The 18,803-nt window shown below is 39.1% G+C and overlaps 1 protein-coding gene across 3 annotated transcripts in view; it reads right to left on the bottom strand.

Moving 5' to 3' along the window:
* Positions 1–18,803, bottom strand: part of LOC131076973 (alternative NAD(P)H-ubiquinone oxidoreductase C1, chloroplastic/mitochondrial) — a 110,379-nt gene that overhangs the window by 26,383 nt on the left and 65,193 nt on the right. For all 3 annotated transcript variants that reach the window (XM_058014336.2, XM_058014331.2, XM_058014345.2), the window contains 2 exons: positions 18,021–18,413; positions 17,825–17,901 (listed from right to left, as the gene is read on the bottom strand). In XM_058014336.2, coding sequence (XP_057870319.2) covers positions 17,825–17,901; positions 18,021–18,413 — 470 coding nt within the window. The remainder of the gene's footprint in view (positions 1–17,824; positions 17,902–18,020; positions 18,414–18,803) is intronic.

Here is an 18,803-nt window from a genome sequence, read left to right as displayed (position 1 = left end):
AAAACCTTCATAAGTTGTCACAAGATGGTTGTGTTGCAAGCAAAATGGGTTTGAACAACCTTCACAATACAAAATTATAATTAAATAATTAAAAAAAAAAACTTCTAATGGAATGATGTAGGCTACAGTGGTGTTAGTGTTTCTGAAAATTGTAAAGATTCCTCTTCTACGGATGAGAAAAATGTTGTTCCTGATAAAGGTTTTGATGAGGATTCAGTTGAGGCCCCATGAGGAACACCTCCCAACAATAATATGAATGTTAAAAATTCTGATGTAACCCTGAGAGGTGCCACTGTCATGAATAAAAAATGTAACAAGTTGACCCCTAGTAAGGGATGGGCTGTTGAAGATTCATTTGAGGCCTTAAGGGGAACCCCTATCAAGGATAAATATGTGGATGTGAATAATTCTTTGATATTTCAGCGAACCCTGGATTGGGTCAATTTCAAACCTCCATGACTTGTGTGACAGCTTAAGTCTAGCTTCTGTTCAGCTGTTTGGTTTTTCTAGGACTTGTTGATGTTTGTTTTATCATCTACCAAACATTAGGATAGGATACCCGAAGGTATTCTATCCTCTCCTGAAAAAGCACTACTGATTCCAAGGTCTATATGTGCGAACAAGCGACTTTATTGGAATAGCTTCTTGGGTAGTGTATGCTGAAAATCTCAAGGGGGGCTTACGTTTAACATACATCTCAAGGGGGACTTACGTTTAACAACTGTCTTGAACGGCTAGACTTAGATGGATTTAGCAATTTTAGGCTCTCTTTTTTTTGGATTTTCTGGGGTTTAGACTTTCAAAAGAAAAGGAAAAAGGGATAGGGTTTGAGAAGGCTAATCTAATCCTACGAACTTCAGAGACGGTATCAATTGGGTGCTCTCGAGAAACCAAACTTTGCTTCGCCACACTAAGGACAACTACACAAAGTCGGTGCAATCTTCAATGTATTGTGCTTATGATTAAGATGTTGGGATGCATGGGATGCACAGAGGATGGGCTCACACTAACTTTACACAGTGAAATGGAAATCATCCATTCACCAAAAGTATGAGCGGAGATACACCATAGATTGACACTTATCAAATCCTTCATTCAAATTAACAACAATGAAAGCAAATCTAAATTAATTTTAACTAAGTGTTGAGGAAATTGAAACCATGCAAATCATTCAAACAATAGGGATTACAAAGCAAGCGCACATGCAATATATTATCTGGAAATGACCTTACGCAACAATACATCAAAAACCTCACACTCTCCAAATGAGAAGAGGTAGCCTTATATAGTTTTTCAAAAATAAATGAACGGCCGAGATCAATCAGTGATCAAGGGCCCAGATTGAAAGCTACAAACCCTAATTAGGGTTTCCCAAAACTAACTACCCTCGACCAATGAGAAAATTACATTTGGGACACTTGTCCTTCTTGCTAAATATGAACCATCAATGAAAATAGAAGGTTGTTGCATTGTGAAGTGTGCCCTTCTAGAAGCTTCTGGATAAGTCAAATTCATCGAACCTGGACATGTTGACTTGGAACAATCTGATTGGTTGGAAGATGATGAGGCGCCACCTCAACGTGTTGGATGTCTTCCTTGAATTCTCCAATTTGTGTAAAGAAACTGTCTAAGTATGGAAATTTGATTCCTTCTTGTCACCATTTGATTCTACTTGGGAGCTTGTCTTTTTTTTTTAATTTCTTCAGGAGATGAAATCCTTCAAGAAGTTTGGAGATTTATTTAACTTTTCCATATTTTCACCAAGTCTGAGAACTTTTCTTTCTTGATGCCTTGAGATTCTTTCAAGTGCCTCGAATTTGGAGAAGAAATCTCTTCGCAAAGTATTTCTCATACTTAGCCAAATTTTGGCCCTCTCTATACTCGGACGAACCTTGCTCATGGTCTCGTCTTCAATTCTGAATTTGGCTTGAAACTCCATTTGTGTTTTTTGTGACGATCCTGCCTTCAACTGCCAATTTATGTTGCGCACGAGGATGGTAAAAGCTCTAGATAACCCTTTGCAAATATAAAACGATAGGATCAAGCTATTCAAACATTCGTTGTGATCATGCCTTCCTTCTTGATACCCTGACATTTGGAGAAGAATTTCTCCATGCTTTCATCATAATTGAGGAAATTGGAAGAAACATTTCTCATACTTAGCCAAATTTTGGCTATCTTCATGCCCGGATGAACCTTGCCTGTGAACTTGTCCTCAATCTTTCGTTTGGCTTGAAACTCCAGTTGCGATCTCTATGATGATCCCGCTTCTATTTCCTCCTACGACCTGTAAAACCAAAGGAAAATAAGTTAGAAATGTATCTTGGATTAAAGAAAATCGAGGCTGCGAACGGCTAAGTGTTTGGAGATTTTATTTCATTTTCATACTTAGCCATGAGAATGGGATTTTCACATGTAAATTCTCCAACCTTTTATAACTTCAAAACTTTCATTCCATTTAGTCAACAAAATGATTATTCCCACTAAAAACTTGAACAAGTCCACAAAAATCATCTCCAACGGATTTTCAAATCTCAGAGAATGTAATAAATCTGTACTTAACCAACTTCACCTTCGATGGGGAGAGAAGAAAAAGACAAGAAGACAAAAAGATCTTTAGAAAAACTCAGAAAATCCGAATGATCTGCCTCCTATTAGCTGGTTATACTCCAAAATCTGCGGATTCTTTGACAAGAAGCTCACCCAACTGCAAGCAATATCAAGATTTCCTACAGATGAACTCCAATCTGCAAACACTTCACTATGCTCTCCTTAAGAATTTCAAACTTCTTGGTGTAAAAATGAAGTCACAAATGAAGTATTTGTAAATGAAGTTGAATTCCCAATTAGAAACATGCAAACTCCTCCAACTCATGTTTCTAAATCTAACTCGAACCTTTGGGAAAGTGTTGTCATCTTCTCTAGTTTGAAAATCCTTTACTTATGCAAGTTTCTAAATTGTTTTTAGTTTATTAATTCGAACTAGGCTCATAAAATAGTATCTTCCAAAAAGTTTCTAATCTGGAACTCAATATGAAAATCCTTTTGATTTGTAAATATCTTCTTTCCAATTTTAATTTTGAGTTTCCATTTTGACTTTTCAACTCAATGATCTTTGAAAATCTCTTTTTCCAACTTTCTAATTTGATTAGTGTTGTGACCATTTCACACATCACCCCATTAGGATGGGGACCCCCTCTTTTTTCTTAGGTTTTGCTTTTCCCTTAGCTAGGTTTTCTCCCTGCTTGCTAAGTTTTGAGTGAGTGAGTGGTCGCCTGGGCGGGGTTGATTAGGGTTTCCTTCAAAGCTCAGTGTAGTCTGGATTTAGGAAGTCAGATATTGTCTACCTTGAACCCTAAGGTTGTCACAAGAGTTGTTTTACCTTTCAGAGGAATAAAGATGGATAGAATGAGTGAAGAAGTAGTAGGTCTCAGGTCAAGGTAGGTCTGGATTGATGGTTTTCTTGTCAGAGTCTTGTTTTCCTCCCGGTCAAAGCCTATTAAGTAGAGTCAATGGCCAACGGGAGACTCACGAGGTGATTTCAAGGGCTGGAATGCATTTTTGCCTTAGGAAGAAGGTTTGAAGCGATAAAATGATGGAAGTTAGCCTAAAATAGGAATTTCGCTCCTGACCCTTCCAGAGGGTCCAGAGCGAATTCCTCTACAAGACACTCCACCTTGACCCAAACTATGAGCTAACCCATTCCTAGGCTTGAATGAAGGTAAAAACACTTGTTTGAATGAAGAAAGGTGAAAATAAAGCCAGGACTTGAGCTCAAAGAGGAATTTCGCTCCTGACCCTTCCAAAGGGTCCAAAGCGAAATTCATGTAAAACCTTACTTTCTACAAAAACTGGAGCTATATGTCAACCTAAAGGATAAATTTGCATGATCATGATGGAAGGAAGCCTAACAAAGTGTGTCCAAGGCATGAAAAGGAGGAAGCAAGTGGAAGATTAGCTCAAAATGAGAATTTCGCTCCTGACCCTTCAAAAGGGTCCAGAGCGAAATTCCTAAAATCCATCTTTTCCTCTCAATTTTGTGTGTAGCCAAGTGTGGATCAAGATCGAAGAAGTCCTTAGGCATGGCTTTGAGTTGCTTATGATCACCAAAAGTGAAGGAATTAAGCTAAAATTAGAATTTCGCTCCTGACCCTTCCAAAGGGTCCAGAGCGAAATTCTTGAAGGACAACTATTTTCCCTTGGAGATGGTCGAATCCTTGGTTTTTATGGCATAGATAGGTATGCGGTGACGTATCCTTGCCTTTTGAGGTGGATTGGAATTGAAAGAATGGAGAAATGTGCTCAAAATTAGAATTTCGCTCCTGACCCTTCCAAAGGGTCTAGAGGGAAATTCATATTTCCTCTATTTTGCTCCTTAGCTTGACCAAGTTTGGAACTTCTAAGGCATGGTTTGGTAGGTTTTGATGCATGTTTGCCTTAGAGAAGAGGTTTTAGACTTTGAGATGATGAAAATCAACCTCAAAGAGGACTTTCGCTCCTGACCCTTCCAAAGGGTCCAGAGCAAAATCCTCCATTTAGCCTTCTTTTGGCCTTAAAAACCTAGTTTGACCTTGCCTAGACCCAGTTGGATGGAGGATTGTCTTGATCATGATGAGAGGATGTTGAATTGATCAAGTCTGGAGGAGAATGAGATGAAAGGAAGTAAGAAACTAGCCAAGAGTGAGGATTTCGCTCCTGACCCTTCCAAAGGGTCCAGAGCGAAAATCCTTGAAGACCTCAATTTCTTCCTTGTCTAAGCTAAATTCTTAGTTTCTAAGACATGTTTGGAGGTGTTTTGAATGTTCTAGCCTTAGGGAGTGACTTGAGGTGGAGGAGATGAAGGATTTTGGCCAAGAAAGTGAATTTCGCTCCTGACCCTTCCAAAGGGTCCAGAGCGAAATTCTTCAAAACACTCATTTTCCCTTAGCCAAAGTCAAGACCAAGATGGAGATGAAAGGAGAATGATCTATGTTTGCCTCCCAGAGAAGATTGAAGGTGAAAAAAATGAACAATCAAGCCAAAATCATGATTTTCGCTCCTGACCCTTCCAAAGGGTCCAGAGTGAAATTCCTTACAAACCTATTCTTTTAACCTTGCTTGAGCTTAAAACCTTGTTCCTTGGATGAGAAATGATGAAATTTATCTTGTAAGGAAGAGTGAGATTGAAAAGATGAAGGATCAAGTCAAGAATGAAAAATTCGGTCCTGACCCTTCCAAAGGGTCCAGAGCGAATTTTCTCAAAACCACCTTTTTTCCCAATTTTGTGCCAAGTCTAGTGCAGACTAAGGTGAGTTCAAGAAAGAGAAGTCCTTAGGAATGATTTCAAATTGCTAATATTTATCAAATTTGAAGGAATTGAGCCAAATAGTGAATTTCGCTCCTGACCCTTCCAAAGGGTCCAGAGCGAAATTCCTAAAATCACTTATTTTCCTAGCAAAATCAAGTCAAACTTGGGTTTTTATAACTTGGATGAGTGAGGAGAAGTGTTTTCTTGCCTTTTGAGATTGATTCAAGTTGAAAGGATGGAGGAAGAAGCCTAAAACAAGAATTTCGCTCCTGACCCTTCCAAAGGGTCCAGAGCAAAAACCCTAAAAACCATCTTTTCCTCCAAAATGTGAGTAAAGTCAGGCCTAGACCTAGGTGAGATAAGCTCTTTTGATTGCCTATGAAGGATTTTTGATCATCAAAAGTGTGGATTTTGAGCTAATCAAGAAAATCGCTCCTGACCCTTCCAAAGGGTCTAGAGCGAAATTTTGGATAGGTCCTGTCCCTGGCTAGGTTTTTGAGCGAATTTTCCTTTTTAGGCCTCGTGAAGATCAAACCAATGTTGCCAAGTTGAGAAGTGGATTCAAAATGAGGGATTTAAAGTGAAAAAAGTGAAATTGAGTGTGAATAAGCAAGCAAAAAGTGAATTTCGCTCTTGACCCTTCCAAAGGGTCCAGAGCGAAATTCTCATTATCACCTAATTTGCCCATGTGAGAAGCTAAAAGGATGGATCCCTAAGCTTTGTTAAACTAAAGCAAGCATATGCTCACCTTCCGGATGATTTTGGAGTGAAAAAATGAGACAATTGAGGCCTAATCAAGAAAATCGCTCCTGACCCTTCCAAAGGGTCCAGGGCGAAATCCTTGAGGAAGCCTATTCTTCACCTTGTTTGGGCTAAGACAAAGACAAGTTGCAAAATTCTGATGATAAGAGCATGAAGTGATGACAAATCAAGGTTGTGAGGATGTTGATTAAGGGGGTAAATAAACCTAGGTTAGAAGTTCAAGCAAGCCTCCTTGGAATAATTTAAGCCTTCCTCATACTTTGAACATTTTAGTGCCTATGGAGAAAGTGAGCCTTCATCAAACCTTGATCAAACTCTAGCATCCATCTTCTCACTAAGTTGCCAATCAAACCTCATTTAAGGAGCTAAGACAAATTCGCATGAGCTAAGGCACTAATAAATTGATTAATTTATTTTTTCTAAGCCTTAAAATAAAAATAAAAAATCAACCTTTAGGCTTTGAAATTATATTAAAAATAAAAAATCCCCACTTTAGCGCTCAAGACATCTTATTTTTGCTTTATAAATCAAGTCGGCCAGCTTGTAGAGGGGTTTTTATTTTATTTATTTAAGCATTTACCAAGTCGGCCTAGGGGTAAAGTGAGGTGAGCGCCCTATAAAGGAGAGGTGTGTTTTGAAATCATTAATCAATTATTCATTTTCTCCTATGCGAATTTAGAGAGCAGACCTGAAGGTGCGAATTCCAGCAGATTTAGGGGTGCGAAATTGAGCGGATTGAAGGCAAATTTCCAGATTTTGAAGAATACTTGAAGGCTGGTCGAAGGCGAACTCCTTGCAAGAAGCTGATTGAAGGTTAATTCATCCAAGGGAAGAGTCTGAAATTCAGATCAAAGACCTCTTATCCAGCAAATTCTCATTTTCCTTTATCCTTTTTCAAGGCTGATAGCTAGAAATCAAGGAAAAGGTATGTATAATCGGATTTTTGAAAGCTTATTCAAGATTTGATTTAATTTTCCATGTCAATCCTTTGTAAGGTAAAGTCTTTCACGATCTGATTTCAATTCACAATTAATATTAATTTCAAAATTCATAATTCTAAGGATTTATCACATTATTTTCAAATAAATATTTATTTATTTCCTTGAAAAGACTTAAATCCCATACCTTAAGGTATTATGCTCAAACCTAACTTTAAGCCTTTTGTGTAGGTATCAAATGATGACCCCCAAAGCCAGTGGATCCACTACCCGGCAGGCTCTCATCAAGGAGGATCAGAAGAACGATGAATTGGAGACCAGGATCGTGTCCAAGTGGAGCAATATCGGAGACACCAATCTAGGAAACTTCAATCTGAAGAAGTTTCAGGAAGCACCTTACATCGGCAAGCCGTCACCTGTTGCGAAGAGGATAATTGAGAGTGGCATCATCAAGGCCGCAGGTTTCCCTCCTGCAGTCAAGTGTCACGAGTTGATGATCGAATGTGCCCGGCACTATGATTCACATTCGAGGACGATCGTAGCTAAGGATGGAACTGTCTTAGCCTACCTTTCAGAGGAAGCTATAAGTGAAGCTTTTCATCTCCCGGAGTAGAGAGACATGATCTACAAAAGTCTGGAAGGAGCTAGGTCTATCTATGAGGATGATCCTGAAACCTGTCTGAACTTCATCAACAAGAATTGGTTACTCAAGAGTAGACCTCGCTTGAACAAGATTCCCAATACGCTGCACAGAATTGATTTCCAAGAAGAATTCAAGGACTTGATAACTATGCTCAATCGGGTTACCGGTGCCTCTCAAGCCTTCTTCTTCGACAAATGGATGTTCTTCTTCATACAAGTGATTGTGCAAGGAAAAGGAAAGCTCAATTGGGCCAGAATCATTAGTAATAGCCTGGACGTGCAGTTGAGGAGGCTAGCCCCTACCAAGTCATTTCACATGAGTTCCTATGTCATATATTCCTTAGTCAGGAGTTTTGAGTATGCAGGACTACCACACAGAGGAGTTGTTGGAAGAGGACCCGGAGAAATAAGAGTTTGTGATTTGTATGTTCAACTACATCATCCGCTAAGGAATGATTACAAGCTAATCAATGACACCTTCACGATGTATATCACCAGGACATTGCAAGGAGGGATTCATCATCGATTGTCTGCGGAGGCACAAGAACTCGTGCAGAAGCATGGTGCATGGTTCATTCAGTTTCCAAAATTCACCTATATCAGGGTCCATGGATGCCCTTCACCTCCCTATATGTTGCCAAGGTATCCTACAGATAGGATAATATTACTTGAGGTGACCAAACAGTTGGCAGCCTATGCTAGAGCATCAAGACATAAGCATGGAAATGGAATCCCTGTACCTATTCTACTAGGGAGTTCAATTGAAGTATGCCCTAACTCTCAAGCCGCAAAGGATGCAGAAAAGGAATTATCTCTATATTCGTTCACATCCTTTGCCTCAAGGGAGAATTTTGATCCTCATGGTCACATGAAAGAGACAGTCGGGAAGAAGTACAAGCATGAGTTTCAAGTAGAGGACTTTTGGATGAATATTCAGGATGATATAGAGGTGAAAAGAAAGATGCATTCTAGATTACCCTTGGATCTCATCAGGAAATGTAAGGTTTATAGAGTAGCTGATCAAGCCCAGGACAGTGGTAGATATCTCCAATCTTCCTTTGAGAAGGAAGATAAAGAAGTGAAGGTAGATTGGAACGAGCCCGAAGTTGCAGACTTAAGAGCATTGATGGATCCCATTTTAACTTGCACTCGCAGATGGGTGGACATACAACATCAAAAGTTGAAAGAGCAGAATGTATCTATGACATTCACCCTGGAAACAAGAACAGAGGAAGGAGAAGCAAGTGTGAGTGAGAATGCTTCTCATTCCAAGGGATCGAAGAGAAAGGAAGGACCTGAGAAGAGAGAACCTTCCAAGAAGAAGCAAAAAGTGAATCCTGACCATCCACCGAGTACATCTTCTAGGCATGAGAAGGAAGCAAGTCAAGGAGAAGATCAAAGGCAGATAGTGTATGAAATTGATGAGTCTATGGAATCCATGGTGCAGAATGATAAACAAGGTAAAGGGCAGACACCTCAACATTCATCGAGTCAATCTCTCCAGGTTGGTGCTAATGAACAAGAAGAAGAAAAGAATGATGATGAAGCAACATCTCCTTTCAGGGAAGATAGACCTCTGCCTAAAGAAATACAAGTGAGGGAAAGGAAGTCTTCCATTCCAGATTGGCTAAAAGAAAGGCTGACAAGGGTAGTTGTAGTCGAAGAGGAAGAACAAGTGTTCGACTTGGAAAGTCTCATACGAAGTTCTCATGAAGAGATCGAAAAGAGGAAGGCCACAAAGATGTCAAAAGTAATTAGAGATGAAGCAGGATCCAGAAAGGTACAAATAGCTACACCAGTGGTAGACAAGTATGAGGATGAGATTCTAGCAGAAGAATATGATCTAGAGACAGTTGATCTTGGTCCACTTACCTCCGAGCAAGCTATGGAAGAAGCAACTGATTCAATGAGAGCACTTAATGACAAACTCAAAGAAGAAATGGAAAAGAATAAGAAGCTAGAAAGAGAGGTCAGTGCTTGGAGGAATTATTTTAGCCATCTTAATCAACCTTTGAGACGACAGGATCCAGCAATATCTCCTTTGCATGCACTTCCTCTTGAATCAATAAATGAGGCAGAAAGGGTAAAGAGCTTGGTCCAACTCATGAGTTCTTGGATTGATGAATCTGACAAGGTAGCCATTGAATTTGCAACAAGAATGATGAAGACAGTCCATCGAGCTATCTAGGTCCTTGAGATCATCCATAATCTAATGATAACTGTGGATGCATTCACTCACACTAGAGACGTTATCATCCCGGTCTTGCAAGTGATAAGAAGGACACCGAGACAGATTCTAGCACAAGAGAAGATAATGGATGGAGAAGCCCATAGCCTTCTGCAGTGGTCAACTTTGCTCCAGATGAAGGAAGTTCTTTTCGAAGATATCAATACCAGATGCAGCCGAGTCGAAGACACCATCCACCCTATTCAAGACAAGGTGTTTGATGTATTATGTACAATCCTTGACAGAAGGATAGAGATCGAGACAGATGTGGATGTCCAAGAGTTGGAAGGCAGGATCAAGAGCATTTTCTGCAAGGAAGAGAACATTGTCACGGAAAGGAAGCGAGATCAGATGAATGCTACTATGTTCCTGATTGAGAAGACAAAAGAACTTGAGCCTGGATGGGAGCCGACCCTTCTCACAGCTTTTGATCAGGTCCTTCACTTGGAAGAACGAATGAAGAATCTTCCTGAGATTCCCATTGTTGAGATTGAGAAGATTACATCCAGATTCATTGAATATGCTAGAAAAGAGCATAGGAAAGGAAACAAAGTTCTAGATGAAAAGTTGTTATAAAATGATGTGGCAACTTAATTCCTATTGGGCTATGTATCCTCGTTATTTGTGCCAATTCCTATTGGCTATGGATTGATAATGTTTATCTAAATGGGGACTTTTTTGTAACAAACCCTAATTAGGGTTTAGGTGTCAAAATCTCAGCCGTTGATCTTCTTTTGATCCAGGTTGTTCATTGTATTTGAGAGTGCTATATAAGCCCTCACTCATTTCATTTCAGAGAGTTAGAGAGTTAGAGAGAGAGATTTAGAATTTATAAGCTTAATATTGTCAGCAGCAGAGAATTAGTAGTGAAGAGAGAAAGTTGAACAATTGTTGTTTTATTTGGCTATGAGATCAATGAAATATTGAAGTTATGGTGTTTTATTGCAATTCTTGTGGCTATTTTCATGTTTGTTTATCTTCTTGAATCACTCTTAGTAGAAATAGCATTTAAGTTTTAAGTTTGAAGGACGAATGTTGTGCTTGATCTTTGATAAGACTCATATTCCAAACCACTAGCTCCTTACTGATTGTAAGAACGCCCTGTGTGGTCAACTGGAAACATTGAGATTGTTTAAGAAGTTCAATCATTGTTGGAGGCATTGATATGTATCTTACTGATATTATCTATCCCCTTGGTGATTTGAAAATCATTGAATCCCCTTAGAAGATCGCACCAATTCCAGTGGGGTTGTAATCTTTTGGCAATACTGAATTTGGTAGAGTTCTATCAAGACCAATCATCACTGAGTCATTCTTAGGATTAGTTTAAGTATAGCCTCCTTAAAACCTTTATCTTTTGATCTTTTTGAAACATTAGTTAGTTTTAAGAGAATCCTGTTTCTCATTAGAAAAGCAATCACGCGAACAAGCTTTCCTTGAAAGTACGTAAGGCCCCTTGTAAAATAGTAAACACAAGAACCACTGGTGCTTATCCACGAGTAGAGATCCTACATAACAGAACCTTGAAGTTCTTCCGATTGATCCTTCTGCGATATCTTCAGCATTCGGAGACTTTACTCAAGAGAGGATAAGATACCTCTGGGTATTTTATTCTGTGTTTGGTCGTGTACAAAATACACATCAACAATTAGGAGTTTGATTTTTGGGAAGATTTGATGACATTACTCACATTCTTGTTGACTTTATTTGACTTCCAAGAGTAGGGCGGAGTTTTGAATGTTCAACTTCATGCTTGGGCGGAGTTTTCATCTTCTAACATGATGCTTGGGCGGAGTTTTATGACTTCTATCATCATGTTTGTTTGCTTGCCTTAAACTTCATTCATCCCATTCATAGGGCGGACTTTTGGAGGCTCTCTCCTTTGGCGGACTTTAGACACCTCACAACATCTTGCATGTCCAAGTGTAGGGCGGACTTCTACTTGGCACCAAGTATCACTTCATACTTAGCTAAATTTCTGTCATCACTTCTCTTTCATATTGCATCATATTAACCTCTCCATTTACTGACTTCCAATCTTCATGTTGCCATCATTGATGTCTCTTACATAAGGCGGAGGTTTTAGGTTCTTTGACACTGCACTTGGAAGTGTTTACTAGGTAGGGCGGACTTTCTAGCTCATGGAAGGCAGACTTTCTTTCTTGTTCACTTCACATGCCTTCCTCCTAGGGCGGACTTTGAAGCACCTCCATCATCTTGCTTGGGTGGAGTTTAGGAAGGACATGGCTATCTTCATCAAACATGGCGGACTTTTGATGACCTTACTACCTTCACCATTAAGTCTGGGCGGACTTTTGAACCATCTCCAAGGCATGGCGGAGTTTAGGAAGGCTCCCACATGGCGGACTTTGATGCTACCTCTACCAAGGCAGACTTTCCAACTCCCTCTTCAAGGCGAACTTTTGATGGTCTTCATCATGGGCGGCCTTTGATGCTACCTCAACACATGGCGGAGTTTTGAACATTCTCCTAGGGCGGACTTTGGAAGGTCTTCCTTTACCTTGATCATGGTTGGGCGGACTTTTGACTACCTCTACATGGCGGACTTTGGACATTCCCCATGATAGGGCGGACTTTGAGAGGCCTTAAGAGGCTTACACACCATCATGAGCGGACTTTAAACATCCCTCCAATATGGCAGAGTTTGGAGAGGCGTCTCCTTAGGCGGACTTTGATGCCCCTTCCATCTTGGGCGGAGTTTTATGACCTCTCCACCAAGCATGGCGGACTTTGGAAGGCCTTCATCCCATCCTCTTCATGGCGGACTTTTGAATGACCTCCATCATGGCGGACTTTCATGAGACATCAAGGAGGGCGGACTTTTGAAAGCATGACTACCAAGGCAGAGTTTTAGACTAGCTCCTCAAGGCAGACTTTAGGCATCTCTCAACATAGGGTGGAGTTTAGAGCTCTCTCTTCAAGGCGAACTTTTGGAGGCTCTCAAGAGGGCGGACTATATATGAAATATAACATTTAAGTATAAGTGGTTCTTATACTTAAGTTATATTTCATATATATTGTCAGGATGTTTGAGAGTGGTTTCGGACCTCCAGGAGTTATAATGTAGAATCTAGTTTTTGGAGGATTCTTCAATTTTCCAGACTTAATCAAATTTCAGGATCAAGATGACATTCCAGACTTAGCCAAATTTCAGGACATTTTAGGATCAGGATGACATTCCAGACTTAGATGATTTTTTTGAACTGATTATCCTTTGAATGCGCCATGACTCCCTAAAATATAGAAACTTATCTTTTTGGGTCAAAATTTGAAAATTTTCAATCACGGTCAAAGTAGGTCAGTGGTACCAGTGCAAACCCTAGGACCCATTCCGAAAAAGCAAAAAGTAGACATCCCTAAAAAATAGGGAAAACTTTCTAAAAATAGCCATACCGGGGATTGGGCTAAAAATGCCAAAAACGAAACTTCCTAAAAAATAGGAAAAAGCAAAAAAGCAAACTTTCTAAAAATAGGAAGTCGTCCAAATTCGTCCAAATCAATTGTGATCTTTGTCCTTTGGCCTTTCTAGGCACTTTGACAGTATCCGAACTCTGGTATCACTTGGCTTGCAAAAACTAGCTATCAATCTCTAGGACTTGAACTGTTCAAAACTGAGCAAGGCTTGGCAAAATTGAAGCGGAAGGCCACGGGACACTAACAAAAACCCTAGAAAGCAGGAAAAGAGAGGGTCCCATTTGCAATGGGGCGATGTGTGAAAAAGGTCACAACAAGACTTTCCTTTTGGCCCAATTTCTAGTTGTTGGTGCCTCTTTGGTGGTTTTCAGTTGGCCTTCTATCTCAAGCGCCAGTCTTCCTTTCTGCTGTTGACCTGTTGTGGGTTTGTGGTCAACCATCTTTTCTCTGGTCCTTTTTTCTTAAGCTTCTGCTGTCACTTTTCTTAGTGGATAGCTTTCTGTAGAGGGTTTCAAGGTCCCTTCAAAACTTGCTTTTCCCTCTAATAAAAAACAAACTTCAAACAAGAAATTTACAATAAAACTAAAATAGGTTTTAACAAAATAAAGTTATAAGTAACTAAACTGAAACATAAAAGCTCACATTGTTTCGCTTACCTTCAGTAGGTTACCCCGAGTTTCCAAGACAAGGATGGCAGGAGATGTTGGGACGGGTTTCCGAGGCGGTGAATTTTTTTGCCAATTTTGGGGATGGCTGGGGGACAGCAAAAGGGATGGTTATATAAAATATAGGGAAAATTAATGCTGGGTATGATTCCCTCCATTTCATGGCCCCTTTGTTGCTGTTTGGTGGTGCTGATGGTGTATGTTGCTGCTGGGTAATGTTGGGAGGTGTTCTCTGACGTTTTTGGAAGGTGTTTGATGAATTTTGTGGCTGTTTTGACCTGCATACATTAGACCTGTCCAATGTTGCAGACCTGCAACCACTTTTTTACACGTTACCAAGTTCTAAGTGTTCGTGAAATTTATTAATAGGCTTCTCTTCATTATTTCTAAGTGCTTTTGGCAGTGATTTAGACATGTTTGCCCCTCATATCAGTTATAAATCCAGTGTTGTAGACCTATAACCGCTTTCATATGCATTACCAAGTTTCGGGTGTTTGTGAAATTGAGTTGTGCTTGCTGCCCAAATCTGTTGCAGCACCTATCTTCAGTGTTTTCCAAACTTCTTGTTGTAGTTAGAATTGACATATGTAGTTAAATGTCTATGAAATTTATCAAACACTTATGCACTATTGCTGAGGTGTGGGGGCCTGTTGATGTGTTTTTTAGACACCTCTAACACAGAATACAATACCAAAGTATTTTACCCTCTCTTAAACAAAATCACCTCGGATGCTAAATATATGATCAACCAAGACGACTCCAAGGTTCCTAATATCAATTCTTGACATGTGGGTAACTCAATGGCCACTATAATTTGCTGTTTACACAAGGGACTTATACAATTGTTCTAATCAAACCAAATCCTCATGAATAGAAGTATATTTGCCACGGTTTTGAAATGACTTATGATTTAGCTAGATGAGCACTTGGTCCTATCTCTAACAAAGATTTTGAAATAAAATGCAAAAGGAAAGGGTTTACAAAGTTCTATTCTAATCCTGTCTAATCCTAGAATGCAAGAGATAGTGAATGACTCAATGAAATTCAACTAGGCTTAGTTTTGTCATACTATGAACAACTCCACACAAGCTTAGTGCAATCTTCTAAGGTAAACAACACTAACACCATCCATTCAATCAATATCAATGTGCAAGTAAAAACAAAAGTTAAGCTTAGATAAAATTCCAGTTGATCATACAAGGCAAATTCACAATCAGAAAATAGCTAGTGGTATGGATAAATGAATTTCATATAGATTCATTCAACTAAAAATGCTTAAAGCAAATTTCTAAACTAAATTGGAGATAAGAGAACCACACAATACTCCAAGATCTCATAAAAATCACCAAGTTCAATGATTAAATTCAATTTTGGCAACATCTAAGTGACAATTCTCAAAATCTCTCCCTTACAAATGAGAGGGAAGGGGTTTATATAGAGTCTCAAAAGGAAATGAATAGCCAAGATTCATTTAGAATCAAGGGTCAAGATCATGCCAACACAGTCCTAATTACGGTTTACATCAAAAAGTGGAATCTTATCCATATCACAAAACTCGAGGAATGAGGTCCAATGAAATGCCGCCTAGTCATCAAGCAGGCTATCCTCTAGAAGATTCCTTCCTCCATCCCTCTCTCTAGCTGCATATTCAACGAATCTAGACATGACTGAATTAAGCTCCTCCATTGTGATACTTGGCAAACCATCTAGCTGCAATTCAATCAAATCCAAGGCATCCAAGAAAGCATCGAAAATGTTTTCCCAAACTGGTTTAAGCTTTTGCAAGTTGCTGATGTGGATCATAAGGGAAACCAAATTGTTCAGCTGATTCTTCCTAATAGACTCCAACTCTTTTAAGTAAACAAACTTCATCTTTTCTTTCAATCCTTCTACATTCAAAGTGCTAGAAGTGTGGACGTCTTGTCCCAATAATTCTTCAATTGATGTGAGGATCTTAGATTGTATCTCTAGGATTGATCCTTCCATCTCCATGCACTCATCTTTTGCATGATCAAATATTGACTTCTTCATGGCCAAAGAACAATACCATCCATGGAAATCATACACATTTCCCTCTTGAATAGCTCCCTCCTAGATCAATGTAGATGTAGGAATCCGCTTCAACAGCTTGAGGCAAGGAATAGTCTTGTCTTGCACTAGTTGGAACTCTTCCCATACTCCTTCCAAGCATTGTATCTTGCTTATAAGAAGCATTGTTCTATGATAGGCTTGGACAAATTGGACTAGGAAGTCATCTACTTGCTTTGAAATATCTTCTATCCATCTTCCAACCTCTTGGTATGTATTCCTCATCGCCTCATGATCACCTAGTGATCCATGAGCAATGGCAATAGGTGAAACAAATGAAGGATCCTCACGCCTTAGGGGATTCGACCCCTCAATGTACTCCTTGAGTCTCCTGTTCTCCATTTTTTGCATTTCTTTCTTCTCTTCAACTCTATTCTATCATGCCTCAATAGCCTTGGCAGAATCATTTAGCTCTTGCAACTCTTGCTGCTTCGTGGATGGCCCAATATCAATTGTGGTGACCTGATAGTCCATGGGAGTGATCACATCTCTAGGCTTATCAACAATTGGGACAGCCACTTGCACAATGCATGTTCCTAAAACATCTCTAGTAATCTTAGAGAACTTCTTTGCCTTCTTTTCTTTAGCCTTAAAAATCCGGGCTAAGAAGTCATCTATATCCTCAATAGGTTGTGCCTCCATGATCATCATCAAGTCCTCTCAAGGCTGAAATTACCTCATCCTTTGCTCTCTTCTTACTTAAATCCACCACATCATCAACTAAATGGACCTTAAACTGAATGGTAGGAGATCCTAGTTGCTGCTCTTCTTACTATTCTATTTTGTGTTGTCTTGCAAAAGACAAATCAAAACCGTTACACATTGGGGACAGAGGCAACAAAGTTGATCTAGATGGCACCTCAATCTAGTGTACTCTTCAGCATACACCAGCCCCATCCAAGACATCTTTTTTTTCCTTATTCCTTTAGGTGCTGGCATGCTTGTGGGAGCAAGCTGGGTATGAAAGTTAGTTGCAACAAACACATGTGCATACATCAATGGCAGCAATAAAATCCAAATAATTATTATTAAAAGGCATGCTAAAATCATGCAGGTAAGAAGTGTATAATATTCAATTTGTGTACTTATACTTGACCCTCAATACCATAATTTGAAGTGCAAGTAGATAGTCTAACCTGGTAAAGCATTTGAGGCTCTAAAACTATAGATTATCCTCTAAGTAATAACACAGGCTATTATATTAATCCTCACAAAAGAACTAATAACAATACTAAAAAATTTGAGCACTTAACTATTTGTCAGGGTTGTCACCTTTTTCTTGTCATTTCTACATTACTTGGCACTGGCTTGTACCATATTTTTCAAACGTCTTTACCAGTCTCCTAGGATCTAGGAATTGTTATGAACTGCCATGCCAGAAATCCTTTACACCAAATTTCTGGTGAAAATAATAATAATAAGAAATCTTAGCTACTAACAAACTATGTTTCCATTGCAGCTTGGCATAACTTATACCTGGAAATCATGGTTACCTTCTCTTTATTGTATTTCTATTGTACATATTTCCCTTGAAACCTCCATAACTCAATATGGTCTCGTGAATTAACTCATCCAAATCTTATTTAGAGTGGAAATGAGAAAAAAAAAATTAGAGTCAAAATCAGATAATTATCCTTAAGAGGCAATTAATAGATGACCGATTCAGTAAACATTTGTTCTCTTCTAGAAAACCTGCTTGAAATGTTTTAACATAGTTCTAACAATGGAGTGTGGAATCATTACCTAAGCAAATGGTACTATTAAAACAAGTGGATAATACCTGAATGGCAGAAGAGGCCTGTTATTGATTGCTGCCCAAAGATTCCAACCAGCAAAATCTGCCTGCTGAAATGCTACCTGTAAAACAAGATGATTGCTTATAAAAAGGCAGTTCCAACTGGACATTAACTAATTATATTTACACATAATGCTACTTGCAACAACTCTAAAAAATTCAATTAATAATGGCAACTTACCTGTGCTGTAGATGGAAGAAGTCTTCCAGAGGGGTCCCTCAAACCTGCTAAATCCCCAACTGCAAATGTTCGATGATAGCCCTTTACTTTAAGGGTTTCTTCAATCTCTACCTGTCCCATGCCATTTAAAGGAAAAGCCTGGCCCTCAATAGATGGAATCTGAGGTTTGGATCCCACAGTCCAAAGTACTAAATCTGCTTCCAGAATCTGACTTTGCCCACCCCTTTCTGCAGGTTGAAGATCCAATAAAAATGTGTCTTCTTCTTCCCCAGCAGGTACTTTATGCATGACAGAAGTTTCTTCATATTGTTCATCATTTTTAGAGCTGCCAGATTTTCTTACACTTTTCACAAAATATCCTAAAAAAAACTGGACATCTCTGGCTTGAAGAACCTGTAGATTATGACATATGACACAGGCATTAGACTTGCCTGGAATGTTTAATGATGTAAGTATGCACTATTTTTGTGGGGTACAAGTCAAATTCTTATGACTCATGAAAATTAATCTGATTGAAAAATAGTGTAACTATTGAGAAATGTAGGGTAAAGCTTGTCAAGGAAGGAAAGTTTACAAATCTATGATGTAACCTAAATCTATAACGAAGGAAAGTTTACAAATCTTGTAAAGTAGACACAATGAGCTAAAGTGTAACCTCAGAATATAGACCATTCACCTGCCATAACAGTAAAATACTCTAAATGGATGGAAGCCACACCAAAATAAAATAGATTTGACATTTTTTATCTTCTTAATTTATATTAAAAGATCCTTGTGATGTGT

The sequence above is a fragment of the Cryptomeria japonica genome, chromosome 10, assembly GCF_030272615.1.
Source record: "Cryptomeria japonica chromosome 10, Sugi_1.0, whole genome shotgun sequence".
Lineage (NCBI taxonomy): Eukaryota > Viridiplantae > Streptophyta > Pinopsida > Cupressales > Cupressaceae > Cryptomeria > Cryptomeria japonica.
The sequence above is the reverse complement of the archived record's forward strand: the minus strand, read 5'-3'. Positions and strand labels throughout refer to the sequence as shown.